The sequence below is a fragment of the Ovis aries genome, chromosome 18 (genome assembly GCF_016772045.2).
Source record: "Ovis aries strain OAR_USU_Benz2616 breed Rambouillet chromosome 18, ARS-UI_Ramb_v3.0, whole genome shotgun sequence".
Taxonomy (NCBI): domain Eukaryota; kingdom Metazoa; phylum Chordata; class Mammalia; order Artiodactyla; family Bovidae; genus Ovis; species Ovis aries.
The window spans coordinates 56691787-56708306 of record NC_056071.1 but is presented as its reverse complement, the minus strand read 5'-3'; the positions used below and the strand labels follow the sequence as shown (position 1 = coordinate 56708306).

The 16520-nt window shown below is 36.7% G+C and overlaps 1 protein-coding gene across 5 annotated transcripts in view; it reads right to left on the bottom strand.

Annotated features, from left to right (window-relative positions):
* The window catches only part of PPP4R4 (protein phosphatase 4 regulatory subunit 4), a 103727-nt gene that overhangs the window by 40279 nt on the left and 46928 nt on the right, over nucleotides 1-16520 (bottom strand). For 2 of the 5 annotated variants that reach the window (XM_042235416.1, XM_042235417.1), the window contains exons 4-12: nucleotides 14006-14098; nucleotides 10678-10825; nucleotides 10110-10183; nucleotides 8303-8409; nucleotides 7103-7210; nucleotides 6075-6196; nucleotides 3444-3566; nucleotides 2135-2304; nucleotides 1174-1293 (exon numbers count right to left, since the gene is read on the bottom strand). In XM_042235416.1, the coding sequence (XP_042091350.1) occupies nucleotides 1174-1293; nucleotides 2135-2304; nucleotides 3444-3566; nucleotides 6075-6196; nucleotides 7103-7210; nucleotides 8303-8409; nucleotides 10110-10183; nucleotides 10678-10825; nucleotides 14006-14098 (1065 nt within the window). Of the gene's footprint in view, nucleotides 1-1173; nucleotides 1294-2134; nucleotides 2305-3443; nucleotides 3567-6074; nucleotides 6197-7102; nucleotides 7211-8302; nucleotides 8410-10109; nucleotides 10184-10677; nucleotides 10826-13527; nucleotides 13900-14005; nucleotides 14110-16520 lie in introns of those variants that run through there. The other 3 variants (XM_027957357.2, XM_060401906.1, XM_027957358.3) reach the window with 2 other exon arrangements.

Genomic DNA, 16520 nt, shown 5'->3' with positions numbered 1-16520 from the left:
AACATTCATTTAATTCACACCAGAAAAAAACAAGCAATGACTAAAGGCAAGAGTCTAAAGCAACATTTCTAATGCTGCTATGGATATCCTACATAGTTTTAGCTAATCTAACAATGCTTTGAACACAGTTCAAGGAAGGAGATACAATATTCTCAGTGAGAATAAGAATATTACTATAAAGGAAATAAATATTTTATTAAGCCACTAAGATTTTTTAAATTTCTTTTTTAAAATTTTATCTTTTGGCTGCACCCCAAGGCATGTGAGATCTTAGTTCCCCCACTGGGAAACAAACCCATGCCCTCTGCATCGGCAGCATGGAGTCTTAACCACTGGATCATGAAGGAAGTCCCAAGCCCCTCAGATATTTTTATGTGACAGTCCTGAAGTCGACAAATTATAGCTTATCCATGTTTACGGCAATGATGGCACGCATCTACTTCCTACAATCACTCAAGAAACATGCCCTAAATTTCAGCCTCAAGGTTTAAGAAGTTAATTACATTTATCATAAAATTTAAATTCACTTTTGTGGGACTTCCCTGGTGATCCAGGGATTAAGACTCTGTACTTCCACTTCAAGGGGCATGAGTTCATTTCCTGGTTGGTGAACTAAGTTTCCCACATGTCCCTCAGCAAGGTAAAAAAAAAAATATCCACTTTGGCTCTGACACTATGAAGAGTTGTCATAACAGCTAAATATATAAGCTGTGCTCACAAAATATGAACCATGTATGGTAAAAGCCATAAATTTAAATAAATACTCTCTCAATTTTCCATTTGTTCTCAAGTTCTTGAGTTTAGGTGCAATGCTAAATATAAACATTATAAAGCATTATAAAACCAATTTTACTTCCAGATCTACAACAGCCATATTCATACCACAATGTCTGGCTTAAAGTAAGAGAGAGTATAATTTAAGACAAGATATACTGAATGAATGGATTAATACATGATAAATGAATGTAACATCTGTATGTAAATGAATTCTGTAAACACTCTATAAACAGAACGAGAATTTTTCCAAATTTAGGATTAGAATATGAAAGAGATATGGAGCCAATATATTTTAATAAATCTGAAAACAAAAGTGTACAATGTATCAGAAACTCATCTGGTACACATAGGCAAAAAACAACAAATGTAAAGTGGTTATCACTTTTTCAGACTTACTTCGTAAAAGCAAATAGCAATAGTGTATCTGACTGGTACTTCGGGGTCATGACAAAGGCAGAAGAATGTAGAATAGAGTTCCATGTGGAAGTTTTTGGGATCAACAAAAACAATCATGGCCTGGTGGAGGTGGAAGAAGATGAGTTTCGAAGAGAAAAACATGCGTCAATAACAATATCATAGTCATTTCACTTAAATTGAAATCATGTTCTGAATCATAATTTAGTTAGAAATCATATTTGGAAGATCCAAATACATGCACATAATTCTAACATATATGCTGCTACTGCTGCTGCCAAGTTGCTTCAGTCGTGTCCGACTCTGTGTGACCTCACAGACGGCAGCCCACCAGGCTCCCCCATCCCTGGGATTCTCCAGGCAAGAATACTGGAGTGGGTTGCCATTTCCTTCTCCAATGCATGTAAGTTAAAGTGAAGTCACTCAGTCGTGTCCGACTCCTAGTGACCTCATGGACTGCAGCCCACCAGGCTCCTCCGTCCATGGGATTTTCCAGGCAAGAGTACTGGAGTGGGTTGCCATTGCCTTCTCCCACAATAAACCATAATTGTGTAAAATAACCTGATTTGTATACTATTCCTAAGTAAAGTCTACATTACCCTCTCCTTATCTCACTCTTTTCCTCCTAAGCAACCTGACCCCTACCCCAAATGCAGGTGTCAGATTCCTAAAAAAATCTGGAGGAAAGCTATGAAAAAATGAGGAGGCATGCAGGTTTGTGGAAGAAACCAGCCAACCGGTTCAGAGAAATACTTTCACTGCCAGCTTTACGGTCCAAAATGTAGAGTGACATATATACATAGAGACAAATATAAATTACACCAATATATACCAGACATAATGCTAACTAATAAGTGTCAAATATGGCAACCGTTTTCAATGTCATCCATTCATATATTTTATAATTAAAATGTGCAGCCACTACAAATGTATAATGTATTACCGGAAAGTTATAAGCACAGTTCTTCCGTACTGAAATATATTTCTTCTCCTGCTCTAAGATTTGGGGTGGTATCTGGTTTTCATTGTGTCCATTTTCTTGTTGCAAACCCAATGTACAAAGTTTCTTATAAAACTCCAAAAATCTCAAGTGTTGATCTGGAGTAAAAATTCCTAAAACACATGTAAAACCTTTGATCAACATTTTATTTGAAAACAGAAATTAAAGAGAGAAAAGCAAAGTGCAGTAAAAACATAATTAGAATCAGATATTTAAACAAATGGTTGGAAATCATAAGTAAAAGTAATAATGAGGAAAAAGTAACTACTGTGAAGAAATCTAGTGAGTCTTTACCTTATGTTAATTTTAATAATATTTTCATTTAAATTTTTACAGTATATACTGTGTGATGCAGGAATTACCTGCATTAATTTCTGCAGCATGTACCACAGTATATACCACTAATGAATAATTACAATAATAATATACCAGCCATTATTACTATTTATTTCTGGTAAATATTTTTAAAGTTGCCTACAGAAAAGACTTGCACATATGTCTGCAGAGAAGGAGCTTAAAAATGGGATCTGAGGGAATTCTCTGGTGGTCAAGTGGTTACGACTCGGCACTTCCACTGCCAGGGACCTGAGTTTGATCCTTGGTTGAGGAACTAAGATCCCAGGAGCTGTGTGGCATAGCAAAAAAAAAAAAAAAAAAAAAAAAAGCCCCAAATATGAAAGACAGCAAAATAAACCCAAAATACTTTTGATCAATGACTGGTTCCATATTCATATACTATTTTAGAGAGCTAGTAACTCGACAAATATTGCAATACTTTTTCAATAGTCTATTGAAAGCCTACAATCTACATAAAACTATTTTTTGCTATGCTAGATTGTTACAATTAATGCTTACATTATTTTAATAAGAGAGAACTGAGTAATACATTTAAAATGCCAAGAGTTACAGGTATTATTCTACATTCTAATTTGAACTGCTTATGCGATATATTAATCATTCAAAAAAATTAATAAGGGTATACTTACTATGTACCAATAGTTAATATACCTAAACTTCTATGATCAAATGTCAACTAATATAAAAGATAAGATATTCAGAAATTTAAAGGCTTATGCCTACTTCACTCCTCCATTGTTCTTTTACATAGGTTCTATCAGTGAAAAAGTCATTAAGATGTTACACACTTATAGGGTAGGCTTTACAACCTACTGAAGAGCTGCAGTTTAGGGGCTAAGGTAAAAGAAAAAGGAAAAATTCTCTGCAATCTTGACATTTTTAGCACATATCATACCATATAATCCATGGCATAGTTTTCCTAAATGGAAAGATAAAGAAATAAGAATTGATTCATCTGCTTTGAAAGATTTTTCACAAAATGATTTCACTACGGGAAGTATAGTTTGACTTCTGTCATCTGAAAAACAAGAATAAAACACAGTTTAGATCCAGTTGCCCACACTGCAAATGTGCAAATTATTGTGTACACACAAATTTCAGAAAGAAAAATTACTATGTTAGCCTCAGAGTAACAGAAACTATCTGACAGCAATGATGATGGATGTATGATACAAAGAGGAAGTGAGAAGTGAGTGGAAATCATCCAGAACTTTAGTCACGCTAAAGAGTCTGCGGGCTCCCCTTGCGGTTCAGTGGTAAAGAACCCTCCTGCCAATGTAGGAGTTGCGGGTTTGATCCCTGGGTCCAAAAGATCCCCTGGAGAAGGCAATGGCAACCCACTCCAGTATTCTTGCTTACTGTTAGCGTTCTTATAGTCATGTAGACTCATACCATGCTGCATTTTATCATTTTATTTTTGATATATTTTAAAAGTTAGTTCATATTACATTCTGTATAATGAACGTCTTCACTTTTACTTCTTCTGTGACTCTTTTTAAAAAACTTCTTTTGAGTTTTTGCTTCTTTGAGTGTTTGCTTACTCATAAGTTTCTGATATTAACAATATTTCAGTTTTGATTTCAAATACTCCCTGAATTTCCCACAGTTCTCTTAAACTTTCAGGACAGAATCACTACTTTATTAGGGTCAAATCAGTCAATTCTAAAGGAAATCAACCCTGAATATTCATTGGAAGGACTGATGCTGAAGCTCCAATATTTTGGCCACCTTATGCGAACAGCTGACTCAGTGGAAAAGACCCTGATGCTGGGAAAGATGAAAGGCAAGAAAAGAAGGTGGCAGCAGAAGATGAGATGGTTAGATAGCATCACCGACTCAAAGAACATGAATTTGAACAAACTTTGGGAGATAGTGAAGGACAGAGGATACTGGTATGTTGCCATCCATGGCATCGCAGAGTCAAACATGACTTAGCAACTGAACAACAAAATTAAGGGTGTGACAACACTAAGTAAAATTTTGTAACAGGATTATTGGTATTATTATTACTGCTATTATTATCATCACATTTCAGCACCACATCTATTGTTTTTACTAAATAACATTCATCCAACATTTACTGAATTTCTTAGAGAACAAACATTAACAGAAATAGAAAAGTGAATGATAAGTGGTTTCTGAACTTATGAAATTCAGACCAGCAAAGAAATCAAGCCCCCAAAATATCATAAGACAATGTGATCATTATTTAAATAGTTAGCATAAGGCAGAAGTCTGCAACTGTTTTTGCAAATATTCTAGGCTTTGTAGTTTATCTGTCACAAGTACTCAACTCTGTCACTTTGGCACAAAATAGCTACAGACAATATAGAAACAGATGAGCATGGCTGCATTCCAATAAGCTCTGTTTATACAATGGGTGGCAGCGGGATTTGACCCATAGTTTGCCAAGCCCTGGTATAAAGGGATTTAGAAGTTGTCAGCAAGGACACTGGATCTGAACTAGGCACTGAAGGAGAAGCAACTGGCTAGGAGGAAAATAGAGGGAAGAGTGAAAAAAGAGAACATGGAAAGCCTAGAAGTGGAAAGAATTTGGTATGCCAAGAAAATGGCGAGTGGGATTAGAGCACCAGAGCCAAGAGAAGCAGGAAAGAACGGCAGGAAATATAGCCAGGAACACATGTTAAAACAGATCTGTGACAGCCGAGTGTGTGGCAGGAAAGGTCCCAGATCAGAGATGATCTCTGGCTTTAGCTTGGAGGCCTAGGGGTACCCCATTATTAAGAAACAGACAGTCATTCATTCGCTTCTCAGGTACTGCTGTTTTTAGTCCTCTGGTGCACCACATGGCTTAAATTATTATTCTGTAACATCCACACAACACAGTTGTCCACATTGCAATAATTGTTAAGAGATTCTAACTCAGTTAAAACATTGTTAATCCTACAATTACACAACAGTGTTTTGCACCTGAGTACTTGACATCTGTCCTTTCAAATTACACCCTACCAAAAGAGTCAATTTGCATGGATAAAACTAATGTCCAACATTCATTAAGAATCTAGTCACATACTCACAAGAGCAACTAATCATCTCGCTTATTTGATCTGCGTAACACAAAGAAACACCTCCTTACCGATTCCCACCCAAATACCCACCCAGACTTCTCTTCTTGCGACCAGGAGATTTCTAGCATTAAAATATAAAATAGAGGAAACTAATATTGATATTGCTTCAGTCAAGATCTGTCTTAGGGTCAGTTAGTTGAGCAAGTTAAAAGCTAACCCACCAACCCAAATTCTTACTAGCTCTCCATACTAGTCAGTTACATGCTGATGAGAGGAGAGAGAGAAAAGTAGGGAATACACACCACCACCAGGTGCAAGGAGGGGGAAAGTGGCAGCAGAGAAAGTACTCAAAGAGGAAGGACCACAGCAAGAGAGAGGGGAAGGGACACCTCACTCTCATCAGGAAGACTGACAATACTGCAGCAAGCTTCCTCCTCTACTAGTGACACGGAACAGGAAAACAAAATGCTTTTGGAAGCAAAGCTAAGGAGACTCACCTGTATCAAATATGTCAAGCAGATTAACCAAAGTTTCAAAGGCTGCCAGCCGCACACTGCTGCCTTCATCCCTAGAAAGTTCTATTAATTCAGGGAGCACCACGCTTTTGGTAAGTTCTGTCCTGCACAATAAGCAACAGAAGAAAACAAATCAAATCAATAAATTTTTGGTAAGAATGTGATTAAGGATTAGTTGCTGAGCTGCATGCTGCATAAAACAGGAAAAATCATGAGGATATGGCTCCTGCTTTCTGGAAGCTTGCAGTCTGGCTAGAAAAGAATGACAGTTTAAATATAAGAAATATCCATGGTAATTGCATCATTACTTTTATAGCTAATAGTAGCTGCTCAAGATATACTCACTAAGTGAATGTATTTCTGTGACAACTAACATGGTTGAACAATGAGGCTGAATATATGTGTATTTCTTTTATTTCACTTGTATTCACTTGTATTTCTTCTTTATGAAGCATAATATTCATTTTCTTTGCTCATTTGCAGTTTCATAAAAGTTCAGTGGAAATAAGGCATCACTGTGGACCTACATGTATGATGCAAACATTTTCCCTCTTCATTAGTTCCTCTCAGCATACTGGATTATAGGCGAGGAATTCTTTCAGGAAGTAGATACAAGGTGTATACTGCCCAAACTAGTCGATTTATGAGACTATCATTCTCTTGTCTCACAGCCAAAAGTATACAGGATAGAAGTCGAAGGACAGCCCAATCCTATTACCTTTGTAGGAGTCCATATTTACCAGTTTAGATGCTGGTAATTACAATCTAACCCTGTCATGATGTCAAAAGGGGGTAAAATATACGAACAAAAAGGTGAATGAAATAAGCAAGCTTCACTTTTATCTCTCTCAATACAAACACATCAGAACGTACTTACCATGATCACTTTTAAAGATCATAAAAAGTTTAGTTCTTCAAATAAATGCCTGTTTTCATGGAATACAGAACAGGATACACATGTCTGACAATCCAGAAACAAAAATGTGACAAGAAATTGAAAGTATACTTACCCAATGCCCTGAGCTATATTTTCTAATTGCCGACACATGCAAGATCGAACTTCATACTCTACATCTTGACATAGTGATTTTACCAAGGGAAGTATTTCTCTTTTAATGCTAAGAGAGAGAAGAAAGAAACACACAAATAAGTATTTTAGAGTAATTAATATTTTCAAGAAATTATCCTTAAAATCTTAGCTTAATAACAACATACTTTAATATAGAGCTTTATAGTTTCCAAACCAGTCAATCCTAAAGGAAATCAATTCTGAATATTCACTGGAAGGACTGATATTAAAGCTGAAGCTTCAGTACTTTGGCCACCTGATGCAAAGAGCAAAAGACCCTGATGCTAGGAAAGACTGAGAACAAGAGGAAAAGAGGGCAACAGAGGATGAGATGGTTGGATGGCATCATTGACTCAGTGGATATGAGTTTGAGCAAACTCCAGGAGAAACTGAAGGACAGGGAAGCCTGGCATGCTACAGTACCTGGGCTGGCAGAATCAGACATGACTGAGCGACTGAACAACAACAGTTTACAATGTATATTAATATATGTGATTATATTTTCATGTTAACAGCTACTTTAACGACGGCAGAATCTTTTAAAAATAAGGGTTAATTTGGAATTGGCAGCTAAAACATCTTAGCTAGATAAAAGGCTATGGCCAAATGGACTATCTGATTCTAGCAGCCATCAACCAAAATATTCTTCAATTTTATATCTCACTTTTGCATCATAATTACATAATATTCCATTCTTTCCACTTGGTATTTGTCATCTATGCAGAGAGTAGCGAATAAATTATAAACAATCTCCATAAAACCTCAAAGTAAGATAAATTATTCAACACAATGAATTCATAGCAATAATGGAAAAGAGCAGAAATCTATCTTTACGTCATATTTATCAATTTTTAAAGACTATAAGATAATATCATGCGATCCTCAAAACTACACTAGGTACATGATGGAAATGACTAATACGGGAAATAAGAAAAAAGTTACCCTTACTGATTTTGAAAAGCCAAATCAAGAAGAAATACATCTGAACAGTAGATTTCAGAGATTTCTATATTCTATAAATTTGACTCAGTTAAACTGTATACAGTATGGAGTAGTACAAATATAATTATTAAACATATAGTCATTAAACATTTTAAATCAATTTAATAAAGTAAACAAAAAATTGTGTACAAATACTCACGCAAGGGCATCAAATTTGTTGGTCAATTTTCCTAAAATTTTACAACTAACTAAACGAGACTGGACTGTTTGGGAAAGTTGTGCCTTGGAAACGAGTGGATTCAAAATCTAAAGAGAAAAGATTTAGAGAACAAATTAACAAAACTTTATATATTCCTGACATTAATGTCAGCTATTTTGTTCAAAGAACATTTTAATATACTAAATATTTTTTTACAGAACCTCAGTTACATTTTGAGGTCCACGGTTGTTTACCACCTGGATCACTACACTTTCTGGATTATTAAGAATGATGATAAATCAAGCAATCAAAAATAATCAGGCACACAAAAAATTCAATTAAGGCTTATGGTGAATTCTCTAATGATCTGTATGTACATATAGGGGTGAAACATTCATTTTTCAAAAGAAAAAAGCAGTTAATTGTTAGATACTGTGAAATTTGTTTTCGTTCCTTATAAATTAATTTTTATATTTGTCCTCATGGGAAATAGATGGGAAATAGTGTCAGACTTTATTTTTTTGGGCTCCAAAATCACTGCAGATGGTGACTGCAGCCATGAAATTAAAAGACGCTTACTCCTTGGAAGGAAAGTTATAACTAACCTAGATAGCATATTGAAAAGCAGAGACATTACTTTGCCAACAAAGGTCCATCTAGTCAAGGCTATGGTTTTTCCAGTGGTCATGTATGGATGTGAGAGTTGGACTATAAAGAAAGCGGAGTACCAGAGAATTGATGCTTTTGAACCGTGGTGCTGGAGAAGACTCATGAGAGTCCCTTGGACTGCAAGGAGATCCAACCAGTCCATTCTAAAGGAGATCAGTCCCGGGTGTTCTTTGGAAGGACTGATGCTAAAGCTGAAACTCCAGTACTCTGGCCACCTCATGTGAAGAGTTGATTCATTGGAAAAGACTCTGAGGCTGGGAGGGATTGGGGGCAGGAGGAGAAGGGGACGACCGAGGATGAGATGGCTGGATGGCATCACAGTCTCGATGGACGTGAGTCTGAGTGAACTCCGGGAGATGGTGATGGACAGGGAGGCCTGGTGTGCTGCAATTCATGGGGTCGCAAAGAGTTGGACAAGACTGAGTGACTGAACTGAACTGAAACAAAACATTGTAACTTCAGGGACTCCCCTGGTGACCCAGTGGTTAAGACTCTGTGCTCCTAATGCAGGGGGCCAGAGTCAGGGAATTAGATCCCACCTGCCACAACCAAAACCCAGCACAGCCAAATAAATATATAAACTTAACTGAAATGCTAACATGCATTTTCTCATATTATTAGTCTAAAGTTTTAAGAATATTAATGCCTTCTAACCCAATAATTCCATTTTGGGGGAAGTTATAGTTAAGGAAATTGTCCAAAAAACAGGAAGAGCTCTACGGAAATGTTCACTATTGCCTTACTTTGATAATAAAAACACTGAAAACAGGCTTAAGTATTTCATAACTAAGTAAAATATTTATAGCTACTATCAAATGAGTGATATGAGGAAATAATAAAGAAAATAATGCTAAATGAAAAACATGTATAAATTTATTATGATCACTAATATGTCAAACAGCACCATATACAGGGAAAAAATTCTGAAATGAAAATACATCAGAATGCTAAAAGTAGCAAAGTACAGAATCATGATTTTTCTTCCTTCTATATTCTCTACTACTCGAATTTTCTATAATGAATATGTGCTGCTTTCAGAGTAGGAAATAACTCTATTCTTTTTGAAATACCATTTTTATCAAAAAACAAAAACCTTTAGAGTAACTTAAATATTAAAATTTATATATAAAAGTTTTACCTCATGCCTTAGGGTATCTTTGGGCAATACGTCTATCACAGACAGAAGAGTTTCCAGCCATGCATTGCTGACACCTGAATGACAAAGACAAAACATAAGTTAACTATCTCACAAATTCAGTTTCAACTTAGCCATTAACATTTTCAACAAACTTTAATTATAAAATAGCAATAATTATCTTTATTGCAACTGTAAGTAGTTTCTCTGCTTTTCTGTCTTAGCCAATATCTGGTAAACATTGATATTTTTAAAAATAATATCAAGGTGTTATCTTTAACCCAAAGTGTACTTTTTTCTTATACTATAATACTATAAATGTAAGTGTTGTATAAGAAGCAAATCTAAGAAGAAAGCATAAACTATGGGTCTTCAGGCTTCAAACGGCACTGAATTTTGTGGATTGGTCCAAAATGAGCCATCATGAATTTTAGTCACACCACTGACCAACAAACTCTTAGGGAGAACGGCCTCACTCAATTATGGTCATCAGACTACCATGACTCAAAGATCCCAGCCACATATGAGCAACAATAAGCACATGTAGGATGAAGCATGCCAGGCCCCTGACCTGCGTCCCTGTGCTCCAGGTGCAGCAGGATGACTTGGAGGAAGGAGTGGGCATATGTATGAACTGACACCGATTCGTCCTGTAGGATGGTCAAAAACGACACTGCGGCCGTTAACTGCATTTCCACCCCTGCAACATGCAGGGCTTCCTGTAATCAGAAAGAGTTTGCTATTACATAGATGAGAGATCAGAAGTTATAATTTTTTAAAAATCCAAGGTCATAGAAATCAAACAGTCATATTCTACAGAATAACTATATATGACCTTTAAGGATAGGTACTTCTTCTTAATACTTTATTTAAGAAAACTACATTAATCTGCTCCTGATTGTTTAACTCAATAGACAACATAAAGTTTTAAATGTCTTAGATAATTTATAACATTCCATTGTTTTACTGCATAAAAATCATAAAAAGTACATACACCTTTAGATAATAGGATTGGCATTTTTAACAGATCTCAGTTTCTGTTTTTCTATTTGTATTGTACAGTTTGCCACCCCCCGAAAACAATAATGCCAAAACTTAAGACAATTGTGTGTGTTTTTATTACTTGTATTTCTGCCTCAAAAAATATTATGCATTTTACTATAAAAAAGGAATACACTTATGACTGTGAAAATGTATTTTCCCCTTTAAACAAGTGACAAGAACACAAATTATTATGAAGCAAACTGTTTTAAAAAAGGAATATTGCTTAATATAAGAATGTTTTTAAAAATTAGTTATATTCATAACCATCTCTACTCACCTTTTAAAGTCAAAGTCTACATTAGAATAGTTTAACACATCAAAGAGTAAAACAAAAGAAAACCTATCTTTCATATAAACCTCACCAAGGTCTCATCTGTATTTCTCTAGAATACTATGTAGGTGTGCATAACATAAATATAGCCAAAAGCATTACTCTGTTTAATCAATTACGATAACTACTGAAATTTCCCCTGTATGCCTATTTTTATAACTAATAAACTTGGTAGAACAATGTGGAACTCGCATCCATAAAACAAAGTTTCATATCTGTGATGTTAGGAAAATTAGTCTTTCTGCATTATTTCCTAATATATAAAACATAGATATGGCTTCATCTTCTTAAAGATTTGATTTAAATCATTTACACAGAAGTTTTATGACTTACCAACTTGTGCAAACTGAGCATTTACATAATGACCACTGTATATCCAACTGTCTCCTCTACAGCACCCTTGGATATCTGGTAAGAGTCTCATCACCTGAACCCATCTCTCCCCAAAACCTGTTCCTCCTCCTATCTTCTCCAACTCAGTAAACAATACAGGATGACTCTGTCCTTCCAACTTTCAACCCCAAAACTCTGGAGTCACCCTTAACTCCTCTCAGTTGCTTACTTCCCATAATCAAATGAGCAGTCAATCCTGCCCCAAATCTGACCATCAATCACCTTTATCGCTACCATGCTGGTCCAAGCCACCATCACCTCCAGCCTGAATTACTCCAATAACCTGCTAATCAGTGTCTGATTCTGTCACTGTCTCTCTATTAACCATTCTTTACAGCAGCCAGAGAGATTCTTCTAAAGTCAGATCATGTCACTTTTCCACTCAAAACTCTCCAGTGGTTTTCCAACCCACTCAGAGGAAAAGTCAAAACCTTTTCAATGACTTACAAAGATCTGCTCCCAATTTCCTCTTTTCCCAGATTTCCATGCAGTTGGCTCTCTGAACTCCCTCAGGCCTCTACTCTCATCACCTTTTCAGCGAGCCATTCCCTGATGATCCTATTTTAAACTGAAAGCCACCCCTCCGCCCCAGCCCTCACCATGACCCAACTGGATTGATCATCACCATTATCCAACATACAACACAGTCATTTGTTTACAGTCTATCTCCCACATCTAGAACACAAGCATCATGACTGCAGAATTTTTTTTGTCTGATTTACTACTATATCCCCAACTCCTACGGCACATAGCAGGCATTCAGTGAGTAATTGCTGGATGACTGAATATCTCTTACCCTTTCACCTAAACTTCCTGCTCTTGTGGCTCTCTCCCTTCACACTTTGTCCACATCTCCTAAAAGGTGGCTTCAAGAGATTTTGAAGTGAGTCCTAAAGATTAGGGATTGGGAGAATTAGATATAAGGCAAAGTAAAAATGGATCATATAGAAATGCATTCTCAATTCTCTATCATGTCAGTATGGAGATGTTCCTGCCATTTTTCCTACCCCAGTGTCTCTGTAACTGTGATTTAGACCATGTACCCAGAGTCCTTAATTCAGCATGGTGGGGCCACTGCCAGGCATCAGACTAGGAGATAACATTGTCATTCTACAGCAGCAGGGAAAGACGCAGAGCTGTCAAGCATCTTGCTCAAGGCCAGCACGCTTGTCATTGGCAACTCTAAGACCTAAGCTTTGTTGGCCTATTGCCAAAGCCAAGGATTGAATTCTTCCTCGCAGACTCTGCACTCCTCGTCACCATTTACTAAGGCATGGCTTACTTCAACCCTGAGTCTGTAGGTGGTAGTGTCAGAGACTTGGCAGATGCCTACATGGTGGGGTTCATTCCCAGAACACTAATCACATATTAGAGTGGCTGATTTCTGTTGCATTTTGTTTTAAACTTTTGTACCACACACACACACACACGTCATTTCACAAGTTTTTTTCAATTATGTATCTTAAGAGTTCCAGGCTGAAAAGAAAAAGAGAAGCAATGATAAGGTATAAAGCAGAGTAGCAACTGGTCTCTGAAATAACCCTCCCACATCCCCTTCTCATACTGTTTCCCAAAAAGAACATTTGCTCCAAACTAAGAATTCTGGATTTGGAAAACACTTCTAGAAGGTTTGATGTGGCCAGGATACATCACTTACAGGTTTCAGAAGGCACAGCTTTTATTTAGAAACAGAAAGCACTTTGCAAAGTAATATTTAAATAAATTGTGAAGGCCACAGTGTGCGTTCCAGTTCACATGAGTCTGCTGTTTTAAGTTCCAAGAGATGTGATTCTGCCCCTCTTAAAGTCATTAAAGTCCTGGGTTTTGGACGTGTGCGAACTTTATGCAAAGGAGGAACAGGAGGAGTTCTCCAACTTCACATCTTCTTACTGTATTACTTAGTCTTGACTCCCGCAGCAACATATGCCCCAACTATTTTGCATTTAATTTTCGAAAAATCCTCAAGTCTTATCAGGATTTGGGTTTTTCTCTTGTTGTGCTGACTTCAACATCTGGGACTGTCCACTGTTAAGAAACCAGCACAGACTAAGAGACTTCATCAATGCTAAAATTCAATTGATTTCTAAACATATTTTTCTGAAACATAATACAATAAGAATGTGATACTTACCAGTTCCTGTTTCTCCTCCACAGAGCCACACCCTCTGGACAAACATAGTGAGATCCATACTCTCTGGGTAAATAAGTGTGCATCCTCATGGACCTTGGAAGACACTGAAAAGTAAATTCCTCTATTGCTTAAGTGCATGCCTTAATGCCAGTTACTGTTCCTCTTACATACTATCATGTGGCTGGCATTCCAACTCAAATTCCTCAAAAATGAAATAAGACATTTTATAAATGAGTGAATGGTACACTTTCAAATTTTAAAAAAACAAGTCCCACTCAAGGAAGGAAGATGTACTAGACACTTCTGTGTTTCAATTCAGTCTTTAGTTAGCATGAATGCTGCAAGAAAGCATTTTGTAGACAACGTAATACAGTCCTTGCAGAGAAGGAAACTGCTGCCTCCAATAAACCCACATCATATGCATCCAGAAGGCCTTTCTCTTTACAATACACAACACAGAGAAGCATAAATAAATCATTGGCTTATTCCAAAAGAGCAAATATTTTGGGCCCATGTATTTGGAAACTAAACTTTTAAAATAAAACTGATAAACATATCTACTGTAAAGACTGCTGTTAAAGGTAAAGGAATCCTAAAATTACAAAGTATCTTTGTATATTTTTAGAGATAACATCACTGATTATTTTGAAATTAAATAATAGGGAGTTAAACATGAAAATACTAACCTGGGACAGATATTAAAATACTAACCTAGTATTTATATTTTATATTAAAATATAAACCTATGACATATAAAATATCTGGGGTTCTGAGAGTCACTGTATGGGAATTTTTAGTACTTAACAGTAATAGTGAACAACTCTTTTTACTATATAATTATACTATTTATAAAAGACTTTACAACTGATTTAAATATGAATAATTGGAACGCCAACCCTCAAATATCTTTAACAACTTAACTACAGTATCTCATTCATTCCCTGGTCACTCACTGCCATGTTCCACACTTACATGAAGGATGGGGAGAACTAGTTGAGAGTATCAAAAATCAAATTCTGAGAGGGGAAAATAAAGAAGAGGTGGCAGACAGGAATAAAAAGGGTGTGTTTTACCCTTCTTTTAATCTGTTTCAGTGATCAGCAAGGTTCATGAGGAGGTACACATAAAAATATCAGAAGATATCTTTCCAGAAAAGGAAACACCTGTACCAACAGAAACTATCACTTGATGACTGCAAGCATGCAATGGAGTATTCAGCCATGCATAATCACCAGGACACCCAAAGAGATCAGTGCACTTCAAGACCATGGTTCTGAAACTGAACTTGGAGCTGGAACAACTCTGTCATTTTTCACACATAATAAATCAGACTCATCAGAAATTTCATGATTTACACTCGAACTGTAAATAACAATTTAAAACACTGCAAAAAAAGGATGTGCCCATTTCAAAGAAATAACTAATGGATACAAGAGCTATAAATAACCATTTCAAATGTTCCACTTTATTAAACATTTTTTTGAAAAAAGAAATTATAAATGGTTTACAGGGGGAGATGGCACTGGAAAGTGTGACACATTTCTATAAGCAAGTAATGCCTTCTTTTCTCTCTAGTCAGTCACTTTCCCCTTCTATCCTAATCGCTAAGCCAATGAAAGTCTAATTTTGATAATATAATTTTAATTTCAGTCACAGCTATTTATTAAGTTGCTGTTGCTATTTAGTTGCTCAGTGGTGTTTGACTCTTTGCGACCCCACGGATGGCAGCCCACCAGGCTCCTCTGTCCATGGGATTTCCCAGGCAAGAATACTGGAGCGGGTTGCCATTTCCTTTTTCCAGGGGATCTTCCCAACCCAGGGATCGAACCTGCATTTCCTGCTAAGCAGGAGGATTCTTTACCACTGAGCCACCAGGAAACTCCTATTTATTAAGTGCCAACATCACACTAAATATTCTGAGAAACTGGAGAAAAGTCAAAGACATGTTTTCCTACCTTGGAGGGGCTGCTATTGATGATATACATGCCAATATTGAAACATATCCATTTAGTTACAGCCAAGGGGCTGAAGACATAGCGCAGAGCAGGGCTAGCAATGTATCTGGTCATCCTGTAAGTATGCACTCTCATTCGATTCTTTCTGCTGAAATTCCCTATATGTCCACGCACATCACTGTGAGGAAGTGGGTAGTTCCCTGTTCCCCAGTAAGAATCAACAAACAGTCACACCTGCATCACCAGGTTCTCTCTAGCCTCCTACCCTGCCCAAGGGGGCATGTGGCAAAGAGCCCACAAGTGAGTGCCAAGTTCCCCTGTGTCTGGAGCTCTGAGCTATTCCAAACGGATAGCAATCTTTAAAAACTTTTTAACAGTTTAGCTGATTTTTCCTAATGATTTTATCTGGTGGCCACTTCTTTCTCTGAAACTCTTGTCAAAAGTCAGCATCCTTGTGTCCCATTGCTCTTCAGAGAGCTCTTCTGAATAGAGTTCACTTGTTTCTTTGTGACCACTTCCGATGGGCTTGAGAAAAGTTATGATCATGTGAGTTTTGTGAA